Source organism: Vidua chalybeata, chromosome 9 (assembly GCF_026979565.1).
Source record: "Vidua chalybeata isolate OUT-0048 chromosome 9, bVidCha1 merged haplotype, whole genome shotgun sequence".
Taxonomy (NCBI): Eukaryota; Metazoa; Chordata; class Aves; order Passeriformes; family Viduidae; genus Vidua; species Vidua chalybeata.
Genome location: NC_071538.1, coordinates 6,698,393 through 6,723,549, shown reverse-complemented (window position 1 = coordinate 6,723,549; position 25,157 = coordinate 6,698,393). Strand labels below are relative to the sequence as shown.

At 39.7% G+C, this 25,157-nt stretch overlaps 2 protein-coding genes across 6 annotated transcripts in view; one reads left to right on the top strand and one right to left on the bottom strand.

Annotated features, from left to right (window-relative positions):
• Positions 1 to 5,022, bottom strand: part of ITGB3BP (integrin subunit beta 3 binding protein) — a 19,110-nt gene extending 14,088 nt beyond the window's left edge. For 2 of the 3 annotated variants that reach the window (XR_008432249.1, XM_053949925.1), the window contains exons 1-2: positions 4,942 to 5,022; positions 1,016 to 1,058 (exon numbers count right to left, since the gene is read on the bottom strand). Coding sequence is in view for 2 of the 3 variants with exons in the window: in XM_053949925.1 (XP_053805900.1) it covers positions 1,016 to 1,058; positions 4,942 to 4,946 (48 nt within the window). In the remaining variant the exon portion in view is untranslated. The remainder of the gene's footprint in view (positions 1 to 1,015; positions 1,059 to 4,941) is intronic. The other variant, XM_053949926.1, reaches the window with a different exon arrangement.
• EFCAB7 (EF-hand calcium binding domain 7) lies at positions 4,689 to 25,157 on the top strand. Of its 3 annotated transcripts, XM_053949921.1 has the most exons (15): positions 4,689 to 5,191; positions 8,166 to 8,335; positions 10,950 to 11,161; positions 11,508 to 11,594; positions 12,024 to 12,213; positions 12,937 to 13,064; positions 16,069 to 16,210; positions 16,709 to 16,818; positions 17,353 to 17,510; positions 17,704 to 17,837; positions 19,258 to 19,406; positions 21,128 to 21,337; positions 22,607 to 22,714; positions 24,415 to 24,464; positions 25,086 to 25,157. In XM_053949921.1, exons 2-14 carry the CDS (start codon positions 8,167 to 8,169, stop codon positions 24,421 to 24,423), a joined length of 1,806 nt encoding a protein of 601 aa, XP_053805896.1. In that variant the 5' UTR covers positions 4,689 to 5,191; position 8,166; the 3' UTR covers positions 24,424 to 24,464; positions 25,086 to 25,157. The 3 variants fall into 3 exon arrangements, with proteins under 3 accessions (XP_053805896.1, XP_053805895.1, XP_053805894.1); XM_053949920.1 differs by lacking the exon at positions 25,086 to 25,157 and having other exon boundaries at positions 24,415 to 24,641; XM_053949919.1 differs by lacking the exons at positions 24,415 to 24,464; positions 25,086 to 25,157 and adding an exon at positions 23,745 to 24,408.

The window sequence follows — 25,157 nt, the reverse complement described above, 5'->3', positions numbered from 1 at the left end:
TGAGCAGAACAAGTTGGGTAATGGTACACTAAGCTGCTAATTAAACTGTTAATGATTTTTTTTTTTTGGTGCCACTGTGGTATTTTGCCACCTCTGTTGAAATTTTGAAAAAATAAGTGTCTAGAAAAATATTAAATGCCCAATTTCTGCCTTGCTCAATACCACTGAGGCCTCCAAAGATGTGCTGCATTTACAAAAACCTCTTCAAAATGACCCAGGCTTGGAGATTTATTAGGAGCTCGTTTGCTGACCAGCTCTTTCTCTCTGTACTTCTCCAAAATTCTCCTTCCTTTGCACCCTGCCATCCTCCCCAGCTCCTGTGCCCTGCTGGTTGCACAAGAGCCCCAGTGGGAGTTAATAAACTGACATATGTCACGACCTGCTGGTGGCTGGGAGGATGCTGGAGCTGCTTTTAGAACAAATAACAGCACCAGTGCAATTTTATTTTGGTTGTGATAACTGCGGTGAAATTGATGGCAGCTTTAGGAGTTTATAGTTTCATTATGCCAGATTAGCTGAGGGAGGTAATTACAGCCCTGACATGAAAATGCCTTTAATGTTTTCATTTCAATTTTGCAGTTTCTAATATGCAGATTACAGCATTATCATAATTCCATATTGTCACATGTACAATTACATGGCAGAACGTTTGCTTCCCAGGATAATGGAGCTAATTTCTAATAAATGATTTCACCAAGGATCTTAACTCATTCAGCTCTTGGGTAAATAGTGGTGGCAATAACAATATGCACATTTTTCAAGTGATTCATGCAGATGTACATTACTTAACGCCAGGCAGTTCTGTGACAAATGAAATACAATCAATTTTATACTAATATTTGCAGCAGTAATTTTGTGCTTTAAGATTTGCCCAGACAACATCCAATCCGTAACAACATAAAGGCAGCTAAAATGAAATGGATTGTTTATATCCACATTTATTTTTGCACACAGATATATATACATATATATTTATACAGCCCAGATGGCTCCAGACACCAAAAAAAATACTTACATTATCTTTTTTAACAGCATCCAAATTTAATGCTCTCTTAGCCCTGCAAGAGAAAAACATGGACAGGTTTTATGGTCATGTAGACACAAAGATTTCTGTTAGTAAGGTCTATAATTGATAATGATAAAGACAGTCTCCTTTTCTGGTTTCACATTTACTGATGGCATCCAAAGCAAATCCATTCCCTGAATGTTGCTTGTTTAGAAGGATAAAGTGTTTGCCTAAGTAAATCTGAGTCTCCATTTTATACCAGAGATAAAATCAAGGCTCTGAAGTGAAATCATGCTGAGTATTTATCTTTTCTCCAAGGCTATAAACAACAACCCCCTCCCCCAAAAGCATTTCCATTTACATACCTTCTGAGCAAGGCTTGCAATTATTTTGCCATTAGTCGAAATAATGTTTAAGACATTTAAGACACAGGTAGAGGCAAGGTGAAATAAGTAGTTTTTCCCATCATTTTAGCTCTTAACATGATTCAGTGCTACCAGCCTATGACTTAACTGGGGAACAGATGCTCTATGTCTTTACAGGTCCCCAAACCATAAGAAACTGTTTGCTTCCCTTCCTCCCTCTCCTGATTCAGGAACATGCCAAGCTCTCTCTGCAAAATCTGCTCCTCTGAACTGGATGCCCAGCTGTTAATGGCAACACTGGAAGAGGAAAGCTGAATATTTATAATACTTTATATGGTACAGCTGTCTGCTAAAGAGCAGTCATCAAAATTTTATTGAATGCAGGCGAAATGCTCCAAGGAAAGAAAGGTCAACATAAATTAAGACTATTTTTCCCAGAGACAACTGAAACTTTTTAAGCACGTTCCTAAATCTTAACAATAGTTTAAAACATGATGTAAAACGATGAGAAAAAAAAAATCTTTGTAAGAACAGTCCCCAAGAAACATATATATTACATTGAATTAAACAAGGTTTGGAATATACATCATATTTCAAGAAGTTAGTTCGGTTTTCGTCTTGGAAAAAGAGTGTTTTGCCTTGTAAGGAATTTAGATGACCTCATTCCAAACATATCCTTTTCAAATTTATGCTGCTATTCCAAAACTGTAAATTAAAGGATTGGGAAAATAGAATGGAAACACATCTCTGATATGTAAGGCAAGGGTCTTAAAGGAAAACTGTTTTACAGCTATCTCTATTACAAAAAGGGGAAAAGAAATACCCTGTCTTAAAAAAGCCAAGTAAACAGGTAACATTTAAATTAAAAAGGCCTCTGAAATTCTGGCCAAAGGGCAGCCAAAGCTGCAACAGTTTGATGGAATTCTTTACAATGTATTTCTTTTTTAAAGAGAACCCCATATAGCTCAAGGAATCCCGACTCCATTACAGCTTCCAGCTCGTGGCAGCGGAGAAATATTCCATTTATTAATGCATCCACACTGCAAGGATGCTCTGGGGGCCAATGCATTTGCATGTTACACTAAGGCATGTTCTGATGGAAGTTTTTATGGCAGGTGTCAACAGGAGCCGAAAGCCAGAGGAAATCAGGAGCAGGATCACAGCTGTAGGATGAAATAAATGAGAAACTACATGAAAATCCCACTAAGTTATAAACACTGAGAACATTTCTTAGGGGGAAAGCTGAGCACTGATCAAAGCCATGCTCTTTGAAGTCTGTCAAATATTGTGTAGAGCAACAGAGCAGCACACAGCCCAGATTTCACTCTGCAAGCACCCTGAACTATGGGGGCAGAGATGGAGCCTCATTCCAAGCTCTTCAACGTTGGAAAGAGCTGGAATATTGTACTGGAAAATAGAATTTTAGCTTTAGGAGGTCAACCTTGCCTTGTGCCACCCAACAGCCTGGCTTGCCTGGGGGTTGTTTTTACTGATTGTCTTTTCAATGCCATTATATGAGAAGTTAAATCAGAATTATTAAAAATTTATGCTGTAAGTCTACACACAGAGCCTGGCTTGGGCCCCTGAAACCAAATTTATCCTGATACCTCACATGAAAACCCTGTTGGCCAAATTGTCGTCTCTCAGATCTTCCAAAAGAAGAATGTGGTGAAAAAACAATATGTGTAAAGAAAAGTATTTTAGGAAACAACATGAAGAGCACCACTTTTAGTATGGTTTATTATTTTTTTTTACATAGCTCACTTTGCCTGTGGTGTAGAACCAAATGTCAGAGTGGAACAAGAAAAGGAGACAAAAAGATGAGGCACTTGTGGTGAGAGAATTTAACCTGAGTTTCCTGCTCCTGAATTAGCCTGACAAGACTTAATTTATTTTCTTAACCACGCAGAGTATGATGGCACATGTTTACAGCCAGCTGTACAACCTGCAGTGATTATTTTGTGCCTAATATTTATCTGGTTAAAGAACTTTCTTTATTGATCTCCAGAAGCCCACGATGAGCAGAGACACACAAGAGCAGCACCACACTTACGTGACTTGATTAATTACTTACTGCTTGATAAATTGCAAAATATAGGAGAAAAATGAGCAGGATTTATTCCCTTTGGAGACAAAATGAAGAGATACAGCCTGATGGAAAATGGGCACGGGGGGTGTCATGCCATGATCTCCACAGGCCTGCAATTCCTTCCCACCTCTCTGCACCTGAGTGTGTGAATCTGTAATTTAGTCACTGCTGTAATTGTAGTAAATCCTTTTGAATCACTTTATAAATATTAAATCAGTCAGTGATTAACTGTTGCTAAACTCTTTTGCACCTGTATCTTTTGTATCCATATCCTTGTCCCCGTGACCCTTTTGCATCCCTGGTCTCCATGTAAATCATTCTAAATTGATTCTAATCCCATTTTCCTGTCTCTGCTCCATCTGTGTAGCGGGCAATAGCGTGAACCTTGCCATCAAACTCTGTTGAAGCCACACGTTCACAAATTCATATCAAAACCTGCTTTTTTTTTTTTTTTTTTTTTTTTTGCCAATCCCTTCCGTGGTGGCCAAGGGAGGGTTCAGAGGATGGACCAGGCTTTGCCCAGCAATGGGACAAGAGGCAAAGGGCAGAAAATGATGCCCAGGAGGTTCCACCTGGATGTGAGGAAGAACTTCTTTCCTGTGCAGTGACTGAGCACTGGAACAGGGCAGAGAAGGTGTGGAGTCTCCCTCACTGGAGATATTCCAGACCTGCCTGGATGCCAGCCAGGGAATGACCCTGCTTCAATGCTGGACTGGATGGACCCACTGTGGGTCCTTTCCAAGCTGAACCATCTCGTGATGCTTCTTCTTGCCCCTCTCCCACATAGCCCCACGGGCGTTATCCATGCTGTGTAGAGAGATATAGAATTAGAACAGCTGGGACTGGAAGGGATCTCTGGAAATCATCCAGTCCAAACCCCCTTGCCAAGGCAGGGTCACCCGGAGCAGGCGACGCAGGCTTTGAATGTCCCCACAGGGGGACACTCCACGCCCTCCTGGGCAGCTGCTCCAGAGCTCTGCCACCCTCAGCGTACAGCACTTCTTCTTGATGTTGAGGTGGAACTCGCTGTGTTTTAGTTTACAGCCATTGCTCCTTGTCACGTCGCTGGGCAGAGCCGCGCCCGACCCTTCGGAAATGCAGAATCCGGAGAGGATCACCCACAGCGGCAGCGCCGCCCAGCCAGCCCCGCCCGCAGCGCCGCCCCAGGAACCACTGCCCGCATTTCCCGGTCTGTTTCCATCTGGAAACAAATCCCGCCCCCCTCGCCAGCCGCTCCTTCCGCCCCGGGCCCGCTCCGAGCGCGCTTCTCCCCTCACGGACCGCGCTCGGGAGCCGCGGCCCGCCGGGAGAAGCGCCCCCCTCACGGCAGAGTCCGCGGGAACCGAGCCGCTGCCGTGAGGGGACGGCGCGAGAGGAGAGAGCACAGAGAGAGGGAAGAGAACACGGCAAGGGAGAGGAGGAAGGGGAGGGAGAGCGGACGGAGAGGGAGAGCAGCGCTGCCCCGCTCCCCAGACACCTACGACATCCCGGAGCCGCTCCCGCCGCCTCCCCTTCGGAGCTCCCGCCGTGTGCCCGCCAAACGCCGCCGGCTGGAAACGGCGCTGAGGGCGGGCCGGGCCGGGCCGGGGCGGGGCCGCGGAGCCCGGCAGGGCTGCGGGGCCCAGACCGAAGCCGAGACCGGGACCGGGACCGGGACCGGGACCGAGACCGAGACCGAGACCGAGACCGGGACCGGTGTCCGTGTGGGCTCGTCGGGTCCCGCTGTGCGCGGTAGGAGCCGGGCCGGGGCCGGTGATGTTCGGGGCGGCCAAACGCGCCTCAGGGATGGCCGAGCAGGGCTGAGGCAGAGAGAGAGAGAGGGCTAATTCCCCTCAGGGCTGGGCGAAGGGGATTGTAATCGTGAAAAATGCACGTTTTAGGATTGGCTTTTCGCAAATGTTACAATGAATGTTATATGTCTAATGTTGGAAAGTTACGCTGTATTAATTCTCTCAAGTAGTGCGCTGAATGTGTTTTTAGGTTATAACACAATGTTAAAATAGAAACGATACTATGTAAGATACTTTTTAACTAGCTCAAGAAAGAGATGAGAAAATCAAGGAATTCTTCGCACAAAGATTACAATTACAGAAACCCCTAAATTTTCCAGAGGAGAGGAATTTATGGCTTTCCTTATCAACAGAAACGAACTTCTTCAAGCCTGACTTAGACTCAAAGGCACCTGGGGATTAACAGAAACTTTTTAACAAGTACCAGACGAATTTCCTGTTTTAAATAAAATATATGCATAGTCATGAAGTGTTTTGTATATGCAACAGGCTATTGCTTTTAAGGTGATTCCTTTGTTCACAAGGCATGCTTGTCGTGGCTTAAGTGCCCGAGAGCATCCAGACGTCCGTAATTCTTTGCTTTTTATTGTCTTGTAATCGTCCTAACTCTAAATTTTTATTACTCTAATTGTATTGCTATTTTTATAACCATTTTATTATTATTAAACTTTAAACATTTAAAAAACCAAGAGAACTTAAGGCTCAGCCAGTTCCACCCATGGGCAAGGACTCCTTCCACTATCCCAGGCTGCTGAAACACCCATCCAAACCTGGCCTTGGACACTTCAGTGTGAAAAACGCCAATCGCTTGGTTTAAAAAAAAAAAATTAAAGTTTAATAATAATAAAATGGTTATAAAAATAGCAATACAATTAGAGTAATAAAAATTTAGAGTTAGGACAATTACAAGGCAATAAAAAGCAAAGAATTATGGACGTCCGGATGCTCTCGGGCCCTTAAGCCCAATAAGCATGCCTTGTGAACAAAAGAATAACCTTAATAGCCACAGCCTGTTGCATATTCATACATTCCATACATGATGCATAAATTCCTTGCAAATTAAGAGCTTTTCTGGTTTTTGTCAACTTCTTAATCCTGGTGGTTCCATAAAGACAGAGAGAAGGTGGAAGAATGTTTGTCTTTTCTGATAAGGAGGCTGTAACTCTTTATGTGCCCTGTCGCTGTTATCTCTGTGCAAAGAGTTTCTTGATTATCTCATCTCTTTCTTGAGCTAGTTAAAAAGTATCTTACATAGCATAGTTTCTATTTTAACATTGTGTTATAACCTAAAAATACATTTAACACACTACTTGAGAGAATTAATACAGCATAACTTTCCAACATTACACATATAATATTCATTGTAACATTTGCGAAAAGCCAGTCATAAAATGTGCATTTTTCACACCAAGGATCCAGGGGCAGCCACAGCTTCCAGGGCCTCCCCACCCTCACAGGGAGGAATTTCTTCCCAGTGCCTAATCAAAACCTGCTCTCTCCTTGTTTGGAAGCCTGGGCTGGATTGCTCCCCTCTGTCTGTTTTTCTGAAGTGCCATTTATGCAGTACAAATGTCCCAGCCTAAGCCACGGGGCTGCTGGCAGTGCTGCTGTCACTAAGCCATTGCTCACTGGATTTTCCAGCCGTGGATTGGCAGCACTTCCTGGCCCTCATAAGAAATAGCTCAGTAATGGGAGGTCCGAGGAGTACAAACAAGAGTTCACATTTTCTAAACTGGTCACTGGAAAATTAACATTTCTTCTTATTCTTCTCCTCCTTGCCTTTCCCCCCAGTTCATTCCGTGTGTGTAACACTGGTGCTTCATTATAGTGACACCCCTTTGCAGGAGCCAGGCCGTGCCAGGGGGTCCCTGCGGGGCCCTTCTGGTGCCTGTGTAATATTAAAGTGTCAGGGAGTTACAAATTGGGTACTTCATCCTTGATAAGCAATTATTATCTGCCTTTCCCAAGTGTAAAAGATCTGTATAACTCAACAAGGTGCCAGTGATTGAGGCCTCCTGAGTAAAAACCCAATGAGTCCTGAAGGGGACCCTGGGATGCTGTTGTCTTGTTGCTGAACTTGAGATATTCCATTTATTATACTGGAATATATTTCCTGAAGTCAACATTGGGTAAAATAATACAAGAAGCTGTTAAAGCAACAGCACAACAGGATTTAGTGTCCCTCTGTGATGGCCTTGTAAAAACCTTAATCACCCCTGGTGGAAGCAGAAAGCTGCTGTCAGAGTTTGCTGACCATTGCTGAGCAAACAGCCTTGAGTTGTTTTAATAATTGAGAAAAAAATGTGTTTCTGGTTTTTTCCCATTCATTTATAACTGTATGGGCCTTGGATTTAAAAGGCCTGAGTTGCTCAAAGTTTTATGAACACTTATGTTTAAAGTTTTATGCACAATTATTTCTATTATTTATATTTAGGTAACTCTAAGAAATAGAATTCTGTGCTTAACCTGGCATTTTTTGAGATTAAGGGTTCCAATTTGGACCAATTTTATTATTATCCATATGTTTTGTTGAGTTATTAGAGTAAAAAGAGAAAATATAGATGGCAAAGCCTTGTTTCACAGATAACATGAAAATATGTTTTTGTGCTTTCAAAAATCAAGACTATATAATGTTTATATAGTACTTGTAATATCAAATATCTGCAACTATATAAAATACAGTGAAATGAATCTTTTTACTGCCAGTGAAGGATAAACTGTGACAAACCCTTTGTGCTCGTGGATCTCATGGTGCTTACCCACAAGTGTAGATAATTATTCCCATCCCAGATTTAGAGAAAAGAAAGGATATGACCTGGATGTTTGGATAATTTGGGCTAGTCTGTGTTTCAGGGGAAAAACAGAGGCATTATTAAGACAATTACAAATTCTAACTGGAATTTCATCCCTCCCAGGATGGCCAGCACTCCTGGGAATCAGAAAGCCACACACTTGGAAAATTCCCAAGGGAAGAAGTCCCAGCATGCAGAAGAAGCCATTTTTTACATGAACTGCAGAGCAGCTTATCTGACTGTCTTAAAAAGCAGCTTAGAAAATATTAAATCAAAAGAACAACTCAATTTAGGTAATGATTGGATCTTTTCCCCTCTAACTCTTACTGTGCATAAACTCAGTAACTGGTTTAAGGAATTGAGAGTATTTTTGGATGCCTGCTGGAAGTGGGAATGCCAGACAGAGGTATTTTATTGTAGATTATTTTATTATAGATAATGAAATAGATTTTAGGTCGATTTAGATAGATTTATAGATAATAAAATAGATTTATAGATTTTTACTTGTAAATCACCAGTAGGAAAGGTCTCAATTCAGTTTAGAGTGGACAGATGGGGACAGAAAACCACCACAACTGGTGTTCCATAAGAATTCTTACTCCTTATCTCAACTCCTCCTGAATTACACTCCCACGGACTGGAATATAAAGTTCTCTTTTTTTTTTTTTTTTTTTTTTTGTCCAGACTTTCTTTGTGTATAAGTGGTGGTGCTGGTGCCAGCAGTACAGCAGAAAAGACAAATGTCTGACTGCTTCGGCTGCACTAAATAAGGCTGTTGGCAGAAACTGAAAGCTGTGGGGCTTTGGTTTGAAAACCTCAGGAATTTCAAAGAGAAGTGAGAAAAATTTACCTGAAAAATGGAAGTTGGTTTCTTAATAATGTATCTTAGTGACCAGGTAAGATAAGGAAAAAGTAAAGTAAGACTGAGTAATAAATAACCTCAGTTTTGAAGGAGGTTTCACTGTGGCAGATAAAATTCTTCAAGCAAATACAATTCCAACTTTGCACTGTAGGGAGCTGTAGGATTGTGTGCTCTCTTTGGGTGGTGATTTTTTTTTTTTTTCCTTAGAGAATTCTGTTCCTTTTAAAAAGGTTTCTCATGGAAACCACCACTGTAAAAGCTGAATGCACTGATTGCAGCTTCTTTCCCTACAGCAGAACATGAAATTTCCCCCATTAACAAGCTTATTCCTACAGCTTGTGACTTGGTGCTCTCCAGGCTTTCCCAGCTGCAATAAAAGGGCCTTTATGACATCCTAATGATAGTTTGGGATAATCTGGATTTTAACAGAGGGGTGGTGTGAACAAATGTCGTATCTCTAATAAATGCTTTGGCTTTCAGCTCTATCCATATGCCACTTGGCTGCACAGCAAGTGTTTGGGCATTTTGCTTTCAAGGTCAACTTAGAGAGGGCAGTTAGTTGTTCAGACTCTCAATCCTTCCAGAGGTATTTAAGAATTTATTTTAGAATTTGTTAGCATTGAGAGTTAAAGACTTATATTTCATCTTAAGTCAATTTTGGCATTTCTCAAATGAGTGGTGCCAGTGTTTAAGAATCTCTTGCTTTGTGAAGTTTGGCTGATATTCCAAACTAAAGTGCTCACTGAGAGATTGGCCCTGGGAAATTTTATTTGTAGGAGTTTTTCTTACCCCAAATGGTAGCTTCATTTCCTGTCTGGAGAGATTTAGCAGAACCAGACCATAAAGAAATATAAATGAAAGGTGCAGTCTGATTGAGCTTTCACAAATACAAATTGGGAGGCATGGAGGGAATGGCAAGTGCTGATCTCCCTGGAGATATAAAATTAAGGATTGTATATTTGAAGGATATCTGTCAAATACAATAATGTGCTGCACTAACATTGCAGGGAACTCTCCTATCCATGGGAACAAACCCCCAGAGTCACTGCCCTTCCTTCCCTGGCTGCCCTTGACACTGAAATCCCCAAACCGTTGCTCCGTGCCCGGCGTGGCTCGGATAAAGATGTGATCCCTGCTCTGTTCTGGCTCCTCCAGCAGAGGTGGCAGGGCACAGATCTTTATTTAGTGCTTGGCACTGAGGCAGGGATTGACAGCAGCCGTGCCTGGTTGGTTTGTTGGTTTGTTTGTTTGGTTTGCTGGGTCCCACTGAGCATTGTCACGATGCCACCGCCTCATTTCACAGATGCTCCTCAGCAGTTCCCAGCACAGGCTTGGGCACTGCTCAGCTGGCTCAAAATCAAATGCCAGCCCAGGTGGAGATGGAGGATCTCCTGTGCTTCCCTTAAAGATTATTTGGGAAGATATGAAAGCATTCCTCTCATTTCAGATAGACTGTGCATTTGAATTTAATTTCCATTTAACGTAATACCTTCATCACACTGAAAACAGACAGGATGTTTTCAGTAAAGACCTTGAAGAGGCAGATAGATCCAGCAAATTCATTTTGGGGAATGCCAGGTGTAACACCCATGGCACTGGCTGCATGTGTGACATTGGCTGCCTGGTGGTATCATTTTCCCCTTAAAATTCATGTATAATTTGAATTGATACGTTCAAATATACAGGGATGACATAAAATATTGTCTCAGATAAATTCTACTCTAAATCTCAGTTCTTGGCAAAGGAAGTGCAAAGATTATGTTGGCCTTAGTAGAAATAGGATCTAATAATGTGCAGACTTAAAAATAATATATTTTTGATATTAAGACACTGGATATAGGCTGAATTTTACACCTGAGACTGTGTTTGAGTTTACGGTTATTTTGATTAAGATCATAACCAAAACTGTCCTTCAGACCCACTTTTCTCTTGGAGTGATTTGGCTTTAAAAAAATCTGAACATGGAAAGTGACTCAAGGATGTTTGGAGAAAACTCCTTTTGTAACAGTTGGAATATATATTTAATATTGTGTTTTATTATTCAGTACTTCAGCTGGCTGGAAGAAATCCTTCTCAGAAGACCATTAACAAATACTGGACTTCACAAACAACTTCACTGAATTTTGATGATTTTTGTGCTATTTTAAAAAAAGAAAAGCCAGCTACAAAAAATGAACTGCTTGAAGCATTTGGTAAAATAGACACAGATAAGGCTGGATATATTTCACATGATGAACTTTGTAAAATTCTTACAACAGTAAGTATCACTAGAAACTTAATTATCCATCTTTAATTAGTAGAGATTTTGGAAATTAGATGGTACTGGGAGCTGGGAAGATTTTCATCGTGGGTTTCCAGAAGGCACCACACAATTACACAAACTGATACAGTTGATCTCTTCGATATTTAGTAGCATTGTAAAGACAAAATCTTTAATGATTTTGACCTCTGTTTTCATGATTCATATAAAAATCTGTTGAAATCTATTGCAAGATAAGATTCTCTGAAAGAATATAATATTATTTTTCCTTTATGGAAATTGTGCTGTAGGTGAACAGGATTCTTGATTAGGAACCCAAGCTGAGCTGTTTTTTTCCTTGCAGAGAGGTGATAAAATGACCTGGGAGGAAGTGACCAGCATCACTAAACAAGCTGATTTTAACTGCAATGGCAAACTTGACTACAACAAGGTATGGCCAAGAGTGATGTTTGTTCTTGTGTTATTGACAATACAAGCATTAATGATGCCCTTGCCCCAGGATTGTAAATTTTCCACTGAACAAACAGCCCACAAAGACTTGTACAAAAATATGGTTTCATAGGAGGAAAGCTGGTAAGAATCCTGTTAAAAATCAGTCCTCCAATATCTAGAAAGGAAGAGTTGAAAGTCACACTTAATTTTTAGTGTGACTTTTGAAGGAGGTCAATATTTGGACCTCCTTTTACTGTGATACTTGAGTGGTTGTCCTGATTAATGAAAATTAAAATTATATTGGGCTTGAAGAGGAAGTGCATTCCATTTGCTGAGCTGTGCTTTCCTTGCTAATGCTACATTTTGCTCCTTAAAACCTTTTGAGAAATGTGACCTGGTAAGTGAAATATTCTTTTATTCTCTCCAGTTCTGTGCGCTGTACCTGAGCACCAGTGAGCAATGCTGCAGAGCTGCAAGGAACAGGCTGGAAACTGACCCTCGACTGAGGCAGCAGCACCTTGGGAATCAAACTGAAAATTTCCCTGAAGGGGTCACACTGCCAGTGCCAAAACCATCCCCTAGGGTCTCCAGGAAAACTGATCACAAACTGGCTAAAGGTATTTAAATTTCTTACATTTTGTGTTTTCTTTCTGGTGGAGATGAAGCTCTGGCTCAATGAGCAGTTGAGTTTTTGTTTAGTTTTTCTCAGATTACTGAAGATTTTATTGATGAATATAATTTCTACTGCAGCAATCAAATCAATGTGTCAGTAAAATATGTTCAAATGGCTGCATCTGTGAAACTCTCAGATTCCCAAGGGTGGATTCTGTTGATTTTCATGTGACACAGTCCAGAGGGAAGAGAGAAAATGAATGCTCAGGTGTTGCAATTGGCAAATTATTATATAATGTTGCTCAGGTTTGCAATAGGCAAATTATTTATTTCCTTCCTGGATCAGAGATGAAACCCTAAACATTTCTCAGTAAGCTGTTTGTTTCAATTATTGAGGCTGCTTTTCAAGCACAATTAATAAGTTGTGGACAGTTTAATGTCCTTCCTGAAGTTACAAAGACACTTCAAAACCATCCCAAACTGCAAAAACTCCACAGGGAATGGTCTGCAGAAGCACCAAGCATGAAATTTTGGGATGTAGTTTGTGCTGTTCCAAATTGCTTCAAATCAAAGAGGTGCAAAAATTACACAACAGTGATGAAGGGAAGTTCTCTGATGGAATTCCTGTCATCCAGTTTTCTTTGTGCTTCTAAATGCAAGGTTTATGGTAAATAGCACTAGGAGAGGGTTGAAATAATGTAACTGTAATTAAATATCTCTGTTTATAGGTGACAGCAGAGCTCCTTCAAGACCTTCATCAGCTCAAAGCAGCAAAGCTTCCACCTCCACCACTGTCTCTGTGGGTGCCAGCAGCAGCAGGAGCACAAAGCCAATTATTGAGCCTGACACAATGAAGGTATCACACTGAAATGATGGTGTTTTCCTCTAGGCACCTGTGTCACTGCATTTTAAAGAAGCTAAAAAATCAGAGAAAAATGGTGTCTTATGTTTTATTAACGGTTTGTCAAGGGCAGCTATAAACTACTGAAAGCTTTCTTGATACGTATTATTATTAATATTTTTATATACTGTTGGTTTTGCTGACAACAAGTTATTGGAAATAATTTTTCAGGTGTGAAGGTTTAATAGAACAAAATATGTTTTTTATAAATGAAACCACTGTTGGAGAAAACAGTTAATGACTTCTTGAGAAATTTAAAATTGAATAATTTATTAGGTTGGTGAGAACTTTAAATGCTTAAGTAGTCTGAAAGATTGTGTATCATAAACCTTTGCATGAAAGGTAATTAGAAATAAATAACAGATCTGTGAGCATATTCAGTTTCGTGGGCATTGCTTGGTAAATAGATGCTATAACCTGAAAATATTGATTTTTATTTAGACTAATATGTTCTATCAGTATTTTCTTTTAAATAAATCACTCATTCAATACAAATTCCTGGGGGAGAGAGACAACAAAGTCACTTTGCTAAGTCAATATTTGTAGAGTGTTAATATTGATCTTTTTCCCTTTGTTTTCCCTTTCTTGACTGAACCTTTACTAGTTTTCTTTCAACAGAAAATAATAGCTGTAGAAATAGAAAACATTAACTGGGAACTGCTGGGATACATTAAAAATGTTCACCTGGAGACTCCTGTATGAAAGGGAAAAAATGGTTCTGACCACACAGTGCAACTGCTGCTGGAAAACTGAACTGATTGTCCTCAGGAGCTGCATTTTTGTTTCAAATAACAACTCTGGATTTGTTATTGAACTCTGAAGTCCTTTTTATCTTCCCCATTGCTATACAGTGACATTTTGTTCTATATTAAAATTTCCAAACATCATCTCCCAGGGGTTCTGTGCAGGCTGTTTAGGTAGCTGGACCTCCATGCAATTTAACCTGCAATCTCACCTTGTTCAAACATGATGTGGGGTGTATAAAACCAGCACACACTTCCCCAAGATTGGATTCTTTCTTCTTTCTACCAGCCAGTAAAAACTGACTGAAAAAACCCCATATTGATTAGTATTGCTTGGCATCATCCAAAACCTGAAATCAATCCATAAACATAGAAAGGTTTATTTCCTATTAATTAAATATCCCCTATTAAGAAAAGATAATTATAGATTTATTGTATTACTATTAATATACAATATTATATAAAAACAATATATTATAAATTAAATATTTCCTGTTAATAAGCTATTCATTATTTTAACTTCATTTTGCACAATGCAAGCTCTGCCAGAATCAATGACTAAATACCCAGGAATTTATTTGTGGTGTGAATCAGAATCCACCACCCCAAAATTCTTTTTATTTGTCTTATATCCAAGAATTTTATTCTATATTTTTGCTGTTCACCTGTCTTTTTGTTTAAGTAAGAAAATATTGCCCTCAGGAGCAACACCAACTTTACATTTCTGACAGAGGAAAAGAGTGAAAGTCAGAACATGGTGAAATGTCTAAAACTAAAAACCCTTAGAAAATCCCTCTCAATCATTGCTTTTTATTAGGAATTATGCATCAATGTGTGGATATTTTCAATATTAACTTAAATGTCAGCAGCAGTGACCAGCAGCAGGTAGTGCATAACATTTCTTTCCAATTAAAATTTCTAACACAAACGTTTCCCACTTCAGCTATTAATTAACAGCTTCTGCTCTGTTTTGAAGTGACAGAGGGAAATCCAATCAGAAAATCCTCTTTTAGCTTCCCAATTTTACATACCTGTTTCGAATTTGATAATTTAGGACTTCTAACACCACCTTATGCTCTCTGCCAGAGTAACAGGGTTTGACTTCCAGAAAGGAAAGGATAAGGATAAAGTTTTTGTCCCAACAGTTTTGGCAGGTATCAAGCTTGGAACAAACAACCAGTTACTTCAGATGTGTCAAGTTTGAAGAAAAAAAAAAAATCCATTTTTAAAGTTTCCTTTTAAATGAAGTCAGGAGTCATGAAGTGTTGGAATAACCAGTTTAGGACTAGCAGTGGAAATGATCCAAGAGGCTGAGCTCCATGTCGGAATTCTGTCACTGACTCATGTTAATCCCAGCTCCCATTATCCACTTTTGACTGACACAACCCCAGCTGTTGCTCCATATTCAACCCTCACCATTAAACCCCAGGAATATTTTGTCTCTGACCACTTTTTTTTCCTCATTATTTTTTATGATTGGTCCCCTTTTTCCTTGTCCTGTCACTACAAACCCGGTTTCATGGATAAAGAGGAGTATAAAATGATTGGATGGATTTGTTAATTAGGTTTATTCTGCTCCATAAAAGTTGGCCAGGGGCTGATCTCTGGCTCCATGGTCCAGAAATAGCTGCACTTAAAGATTATCCCTAACAACTTCTCCAGCAGGTTGTGCCCACAATGAAAAGATTATGGGAAATTACAGGAGGGAAGGGACTTGGATAGCAGTGCCTGCCAGGGATTGGACATCCCACTTTATTTTTGATTAATCTTTGTCTTTTCACAGCCAATTTACTTTGAAAGTCTTTTAGAACTTCTTGAGCAAAATCTTAATTTTTTAAAAAAAATTCCACACCTCCAAAGAACAGCAGAAAGGGAGTTGTAAATTGTATAATATTTGTATTTAAACTATTCCATGCTGTCAGCTATTAGCAGAATCTTAGTGGCAATTCCAAATTAATTTTCAGCCATAGGGGCATTGGGGTAATCTCTGTGCTTTTCAGGCATTTTCACAAGTGAAGCAATGTTACTTTGCAAAATTTGTCTACAAAAAGGACTATTTGGGATTTTTTTTTTTAAATAAAAATATAGTGATGCTGTATCTCATGGTGTGTTTTATGCAGGGTTTATTCAATAATCAAATTAATTAACATTTCAGAGGAAGCACTTTTATCCTCATCCAAAATGAAGAAAGCCCTTAATACTTGCTTGGTTTCCAGGAATGGCAATGTGCACAATCCAAAGGCTGCTTCTACCTGGAGGAAAATGGGGAAATCATCAGTCACAAGTACAGGCTGCACTTACCCCAAAGATCTGCACTTTGTATCACCATCAAACCTTTCAGTATCCCCCAGGCAGGAGGTGAGTGGGTTTGTATTTCATTTTCTTCTTAAAAAGAGCTGGTGGCTTGGAGATTTACCATGGGGCTTCATCCAGTTGCTACATTGGAATTATTTTTTTCTCCCAAGTAGAATATTCCCTTTTTAATCCCATAAAACAGGAGCCTTTTAACCCCAAAATTGTTTTAAAGTCACCTAGGCTGGCTTTCTAGACAAATCTGTGTGGTGTGTAACCATTCCTTGATATTCTTGACCCTTAATGATAGAACTATTTTATCAATAATTCTTAATGATAAAATTAATAATTATCTGTAAGACAAGGCTTGGAACAATTTATCTGCTTGGCCTAAACAGGAAGAAAATCCCAATAGCATAGAATAGGTTTTTGTCCCATTTTTCATCACCAAGGATCAATAAATAGCATGGGAATATCTATTTTGAGATGCAAAGAAAAACAATTATGGACCATTATTATTATTGTTATTATTCAGCATTTTTGGGGGGATATTTTTCTTTTTAGGAAACTCTTGTCACTGGTTGTCAGTGGATACAGCTTTGTTTATCCTGAAGGAAAATGAAAGCCAAGAGAATTTACAGCTTGTGAGCTTTACTGAACTCCAGAACAAAGAGGTTAGAGATTTCTGGTGTATTCCTATTTTAATTGTTATTTTTTTGTGTGTGTGTTAATGCTGGAGGTGTGAATTCCGTGGATTTGGAAGGAATTCCAGCTGTACCCAGAACTGCTGAGTTGCTGGGTATGTTTACAGCTACTCTGTAAAAACTCAGTTGTGTTTCTGCACCTTCAAACACAACATTTCCAAGGCAAAATTTGTTTAAATTTCCTTGAATTTTCTTTCTCCTTGCCATTTGAACTTCATAGTGCACAGGATATTCTTTTCCTGAGGCAGAAATAAGAGAGCATGAACTTAATTCCCCCCCTCTTTCTTCATTTCTCTCCTGTCTGTTTTTCTGACTTTTATTCTAAGAAATTCACTGTTTTTTAATCTTTGAAGTGACATCACACAGCCATTTTTTTTAAGGAGAGAACCCAGCATTCCCAGTGTTTTCAAGTAATGAATCACTTTTGTATGAATATTACTGGCAACAAAGAAAGGCAACATTTGAGAAGTTCTTACAAACTTTTCTGTCTTCCTTTAAGAGCAGATGTTTGGCTGGAGAGGGGAGCTTGGATCTGGTGTTTACTGGCTGCTCCCTTTCACAACTGGCTGCAGGCTGAGAAAGGAAAAAACCCAAATTACTGGAGAAGCCAAACTGGTGTGGAGGGATGAAGATGGAGAACTGGCTCTCACCAACGAATTCCGGTGAGTTTTGTTCTCAAATATGGGAGTAAAAATCTCTTTTCCAGCTAAAATGTGGCTTTTTAAATCTGGATTTTCCTGAAGTACTGTTTGTACAGAATAATCTCAAACAGACTGAACAGTTCTTGGCAATGGTATGAGACAGTAAAAGGAAATGGAAGCCTTTGGAAATAGTTTGGCCTTTTTCATCCCTCAGAGCTGCTTTGTTGGATATATTTGAAACAATTGATTTGGATGGGAATGGCCTCCTGAGTCTGGAGGAGTACAACTTCTTTGAGCTGAGGACTAGTGGGGAGAAGTGTGACCAAGAAGCCTGGGCTGTGTGTAAGGGTAAGTTCATTACTGTGGCTAATTAAGGCTATCAATTAACTTCCAAGCCAGATAGAACTGGGTATTCTGTACCTATTCCAAGAACATGTGTAGATCTTTTTCTCTTCCTCCTTTCTTTTTCTTTTTTTTTTCCAGTCTCCTGTCCTTTGCTTTGCTTCATTCTGCTGTGTGTGCCACTGACCTTCTGCTGAGAAAATTCTTCCCCTTCCTAATTGTTTTGTAGCTGCCAAAGCCTGCAGGGTTTGTAATCCTGGATCATGTGGGGAAGGAAACTGTCACAGGTATTTGTTTAATCCATCTCCTTGGTGCAGTTTAGGCTGGTGCTGCTTTTTTTATCTCACAAAGTGTGGAGAGGGACATTTAATTAGTGTGGCTGTGATGCTACAAATTGGCATCCAGAGTTTTTGTGGGTTGCCAGTGTCTCCTTTTATAATTCCATGTCATGTTTGACATAATTCCTTTGGAAGCTGTGGCACATTGGCCAAAATACTTTAAATCTGGCAAGCCCTATTAATTATCTTTTCCCAAAACACTCTGAGGTATCAGATTTTTTCCTAACTAATGGAAAACTCTGACAAAAATACATTTCTAGAACTGAATTTCTCCTCTGTCTGATGCCTGGATGTGCTTTTCCACACTTGATGGCTTTGTCAGGGTGATACAAGCAGGAGGGGTGGAAATGTGGGAATAAATAAGAGAGGAAGGAGGAGAAGCTGGGGAATGTTTCACCAGGTCATCAATCAGAGGAAGGGTTCACAAATATCATCAATCTTGACACCAAAGTTCAAGTCATTTATTACAGCATCTGTACCCTTGGATAGATTTATTAAATTGGTAATCCCTTTTTAATAATATATAGTAAAGATTTAGCATTGTTATGAAGATGAGAAAACAATTTTTAAAAATCCCTGACATGAGGACATTTCAATTATGTGTTTGCTGACATTAGAGTGGTGGATCTATGGTATTCTCTCTAGAGAGGGGTGTTAGGATTACTGGAATTTTATTGCTTTTTAGGAACTAAGTAAATCATTTCTGTATCAAGGACCTGAAGCATTTCAAGGTGCTGGCTCCAGCTGGATTTAATTTCCCATTCCTAAAATACCCCATTCTGCAAAGCTCAACCACAAACTTCTAGGAAAAAAAAAAAATCAATATGAATTCTTTTTGTTTTGAAATCCCCCTTCTTTGGGGTTATCCAATGTTTGTAGGCATTGTCCCAAATCCACAGGGGAGCTCTGCAAACAGCACATGCCTGGTCAAGGACATTCTTTCCCAAATAATCTTGGAGATCCTGAGGCTCTAAGTTGGCTCCATCTTTTCAACCTTGTTAACAGGAGGAGGATTTTGCCTTTGGAAGGATAAAGGTGTTTGCAGAGAGAACAGATTTTTAAGCGCTGTTTTTATTCCTTTGAAACAGAAAATTTTGAGATGAAGAAGAATGAACTAACAAGACAAGGATTTCTGGATTTGAATCTCATGGAAGCCAACGACCGGGATGGGGATCCTTGGGACCTTTGGGTCACTTTGTTGTCCCTGGGCTACAACAAAGCCTTGGAAATGACAGAGGTAGGAGAGGCAGAAAAGAGCAAAAATCCCTGTACATTTAACTGCTGCAATCTTTGTGCCTGCCCCAAACTGATTGCAGGAGGGCAGGGACCCACTGCCACCATCCAGGGCTGTCACTGTCCTGATTCTTAGAATAGCACTTGGATCTTCAAAAAAAGAAATTTTCTTTTGCTTTAGAGAAAGTCAGGATGTTATGGGGTTAAAGAGGAAGGAATTTTGGATTATATCTGTTGAAAGAATCCATGCACTCTGTTGGTTGGGAGTGATAGGAAGATAAAGGTGGTAAACTGTGACCTGTGAGCAAATTTAGAAAAAAACAGGACTTTTTCTCCTTTAAAAAGTCAATTTTGTGGCCCAAACCACAATAGAAGTAGGTAAAGATAATTTTTTTCCATGTGATTCAGAACTCCTAGTTTCCAGACATAACTATTTCTGCTATTGTTGCCTTTCACAACAGTGTCTGAAGAGGTTCAGCACAAAATTTTAATGCTTCATTAAAATTTTAGGGTTTGGGTCACACATTGTTTACATTGCAGGATGAGGGATTATTTCTCTGTTTCTGGGCACTTACAGATTTAAAAAAATATTTATCTGTTTTTATATTCTGAAATACATATTACGTTTTTCTGATGTCAGTAATTCTTTCTAAAGAAAGAGGATATCTTTGATGAAGAGAAAAAATTAAAGCATTAAATATACAGATAATTAAATAATTTAATTCCCAGGAAAAACAGATTTTTTAGGATCACAGCGTGATAATATTATTTAATTTTGTTAAATAGGTCAATGTAGTCAGTATATAAAATATATCAAGACCTAAAAATAGTCAGTATGAGATAAATCAATTGTCTCTCAGTGAAAATTTTGGGATGATGCTGAAGGATTTAAGGACGAGCCCTTTTCCTCTGACTTGTGGTTGGCAGAGCCCGTGCAAGGCTGTTTTTCTGCATTTCAACCACAAGAGAGAGCCCTCCTCCAAAAAAGAGCATTTTGGGGAGGTCCTTCTCCAGTTAGGAATTTCAGGAAGGTGTTTTGTGCCTTGTTCCAGCTGTGGTTTCTGGCCCCAGCCTTTGCTTTCCAAAGGCCAGCACAGCTCTCAAATGGTTCCGTAATTAATCTAAAAATCTCCAGCTGTTAACTCGTCTCTCTCACTGAACTCTTTAATTCCTTGATTTCAAATAATTTCAGATTGTTGTTTTGGGAGCACTGAGACAGAGCTTGAGAAATCCTGGTGGATTCCAACAGCCTTTGGAAGGGAATTGAGGTGCTGGGACTGAGTCTGAGAAAATGCAAACCCCTGGTTGTTACACCAGGAGTAAAATGTAGCCAAGATACTCCCAGAGTGCTCAATGCAACATTGCAGAGGTGTTAAATCTCTGAGGGGTGGCACAGACAACAACAGTGTGGCAGGTTTGTTTCAGACACTGGAATACATTCAGGTTTCATCTTAATTCCTGGACATTTTGCTGTCCAAGGAAGGGTTTGCTGTGTTGAACTACATCGGGTGTACTGGGAATGGCATGGAAAAGCCACTTGTCCTGGACTTTCATTTGGTGTAAAAGATTGCCACAGCTCACAGTTTATAACATGAAATATTCAGGCAAATATTTATACCTGGGTCATTCTAGTTCAAATGTGAAAATACTTAGGAGCTGTGGGTGAAAATCTGAGGGGAAAAACTACAGCTGGAGTGATGCTAAAACTCATCTTGTTCACTGCAGGCCTGCCCCTTTGTCATTGACATCTGTGCAGAGAGGTGCAAACCCAGAATTAAAGCCATTTCCCTGGAGGCAGGGGGCTCCCAGCTCAGCAGGGCTGTCTGCAGGTCTGTGGTTCATAAAGGAGAGGCCAAAGTGCTGGATGGCTCTGAGAACATCTTCATCTACACCTACAGATCAAGCAGCAGAATCACCTCTGTGATTGAAAATAAGGTCTGGCCCGAAACTTCCATATTGTACTTTGTGTTCATGTCTGTTACTGTTCCTCCTCCTTCCTTGGGTCATATTTGAGAATTGCTGTTCCTGAAAGCAGGTTTTGGTGTCTGCTTCATTAAAAAAAAAACACTGCCTGATGTGCTCCTTGTGACTTCAGAAGAGCCAGTGCTCCTGGAAGGGGCAGATTGTTATAATGAGGCAAGCAGTTCTAACTACCATATAGAAACTGAGTAATTTTTGTGTTCACATCCCAGTTTTTCAATATTTTGGCACAGTGTCATAATCATATGAGGAAACAAACACTAACAGCAGGAAATGCAATTAGAGCAAGAGCAGAGATCACAGCATTTACACTGCTGAATATTTTCAGTGTCCATAAGAAAGTCAAAGCGCAGTGATTTTTTAGGGGTGTGTTATGGATTAGTTTTCACCTGATTATTCTTCCAAGTGTGCTTTATTAGTAATTCAAGCTGAAAGTTGTAAATCCAAGTAAAAGTGGTTGGTGAGATTTTAAACTTTTTTCCATAGATCACAATGAATGTTCTCAGTTTCCTTTATACCAGGAACTGTGAGTAAATAAACACAGCACAGTAAGATGTTAAACTTCAGATGCTTTAAATCTTAAAAGATCACAGCAAGAAATGTATTTTTAAATGTCCAGACATTCAAAAGGGGGTGGCTTGGGGGGCTAATATTAGGACTGGATGCTGAGGCTCCTGGAACTCTGGATTTGGCTTTGCACTTCGCCCTTTAGGGTGGATATTCCAGAGTTATTTTTATGTTTGGGGATATGTCAGAGAAGGAGATCAGGGCTGCACTGAGACAACTGGATGCTCTCTGCCCCAGATCTCTGCCCACTCTGTTTATGCCACTTGGGTTTGGTTTCCAGGTCTCACCAGGCTGGGTGGGAATGCTGGGGAAGCTCCACTGGGGGGAATCTGGACAGGCTGGGGAGATACAACCTGGCCTTGTTGTATCTTCTCAAGTGCTTGTGTTGTTTCAATGAATCTTAAATTACTTTTGACCGTGACTGTGGTGCTGAGGTGCATTTGAAACTGTTACTCTTCAAAGAGTAGCTGTTACTCTTCAAAGAGTAGTTGTTATTCTTCAAAGAGTATCTGTTACTCTTCAGAGTATCCATGAAGCATTTCCATCCCTGAAATACAGCAAGGTCACAGGAAGTCCAAGGAGTGTGCAGTTGTTACACAAAGAACAGACACTTAACCAGGAATGTCTAATGGTTCCTTCATGTTTTTTCACCTGCAGTCTGAAAATAAAGTGATAATCCATGTCAACAATGAGCAGAGTAAGAACTGCCTGAACAACAGGGGACTGACAGTTTTTGCTGTGGAAGTGGCTCCAAAATCCATGATGGTAAGGCTTTTTATTGCTTAGCCAACTTCAGAGAAAATCAGGTGACATTTTAGATTTTCTTTTTGTAGGGCTTTTATCATGATAATGAGCATGTGGACAGTGGCATCTTCTGATTAGATGCACTTTTTGATATTTCAAAGCTGATAATGTATTCAATGTATCCCTGTTTTCCTGTGCTGTTTGCCATAAAAATCCATAATCCACTTTTTCATACATGGGCCTGCTTCACTTGTCCATTCTGTACATGCACCATTCAGTAATATTTTTAATACTCTTTTTCTGAGGCTGTATTTTATTTTTTTTTCCACTTAGCAATTTTTAATCCCATGTACTGATGCCTGTGAGAATAGACCAAGCATGCACTAATCAGAAGGAAAAATAAATATATTGCAGTCCTTGTGCACACTGTGCTTTGCTGGTGGTTAACTTTTGTTAAAGTTGATTTGGAGATCGTGTTAACCATGAGACAACTTGATTGCTGAGCCCTGCTGCAGAGCTGGGCAGGCTTTAGTGACAATTCCAAATGAGGGTCCTGAGGGATGGAATGTGATGAAAAATGCATTACAAATGCAGATTATGTTTTTCTCATTTATTTATGAATAACCCCCTGGTTTTTTTTTTCTAAAAGTGCACTCTCTTTGTTTAAAAGCAGAGGCATCCAAGCTGTTTTATATTTCCCAGCTTTCCAGGGTGGATTAATTCAAGCCTGTAGTAAAAAGACCAGCCCCATGACACAGCCAAGGCTGGGGCCTATTTAATTTGCTGCTGACACTTTGAATATCTATTGCCTCATCCTGTAATTCAAATTTTAAATTTGAATGTAGGCTTCATTCAGTATAAACTATAAGCTTAGCCCTTATGGATATTCTGCTGTTACATTCAAAAGCAATTTTTGAATATCTGTCAGTGTAGATGATGAATATTCATCATTTAGTGACACAAGTACTGAACATTTTGCTTCCACAGCACATTGGGTGACAGTTTTCCAGTAAAGAGAATTCTCTTTCACCTCTGCTTTCTCTTGTGCCAGGTGTCTCAGCACGTGATGGCTCTGAATGAGCAGGAAGAGTGGATTTACAGCTGTGTGCACTCCCTTGTATGTTAAACCTCCCAGTGCCAGGGCTGGGAGCAGCCACACTCAACCAGGATTAGCTTTGGGCAGCTTTTAGACAATTTATAGTCTTGTCCTTCTCAAAAAGCTGGCATACACTTATATTTCTTGATGATTTTGGCATGAAAACACTGAGGCACAATAAAAACTAGTGCTGTTCAGTAATCCAGCTGCCAGTTGTAATATAATTGTGCTTTATAAAGGATCATTTCCCTAAATCTGCTCTTGTTTTCCATCCCATGGATTGTAATTCCCTCACAGGCTAGAACTGCTTCACTGAGGAAAAATAACTTTGTGGAATGGGTTCCTAATTAAACATTCCTGTGGTTTTGATGTGAGAAGTATAAAGGGACGAGGCTCATTGTATTTTGTCACTTGATAAAGATTTGTTTCTTTCCCCCTTTTTTTTTTTTGTCATTTGCTGATAATCCTTATCTTACCCTTATTTTGTAATTTCTGCCTGATTTTATACTCTTTTATATAAAATAAAGTCTGCCTTTCCATATGCAGTAAGGAAATAACATCATTTGAGAAAAATGAAGGTTTGTCTTGGGCTCTTGGACTGTTAACAGCAATTAATTATTCCCAGGGCAGCTGAAATAAGAAGACTGTGCAACAGCAATGAAAGCCATCTTTGAGGTACTAAAAGCATTCAGCTTATTATATTTTCCTGGTTCCTCTAAATATTTAATGTGGAAAAAAATGAAGACCCTGGCCACTGGATGCTTAAAAAGTGTTTGAGTTTAAAATAGCCATTAAATGTATGTGACCTCATGTGTGAGGGCAGCAAGTAGTGTTGCAAAGTTATTTTTATCTGCCCCAAGTCCTGCTCTCTGCTGTGACTCTGCTGTAATCTTACACTGGGCAAGTAAATGTCAGTGACAAAATGAGAGCTGGGCTCTGATTTACACACTTGGGCAGGATTCCTGGTGAGCTTTGTGTTTTCCATGGCTTTCCCTTAGCAAGTACCACAGCTATCATTTCCATTTTCAGAACTGTCTAGAAGAAGTTGAGGCCCCGAAAATATTTGGTGATTTTTAGCTCTGACTGAGTTCTTCAAATGCTGCCTCAGGCAAAATGTGGGTAAAGCAGAAATTCCCAGCCCCTTGTCTAAAAAGGAGTTGGGAAATAATGAGACACTACAAATATGTGTGGAATAGACACTACAAAGTGAGCAGTCCATTATTTACATTTCTTTTGTTTGTAAAATCAGCCTTTTTAGATGTGGCAGGAATTAATATGCAACTCTCTGCATTTTAGGAAAGGAATGGTTAAAGGTGAAAGAAGGGCTTAGCTGAGAAATCACTACACGTGGAAGGAGTTGGGTTTGCT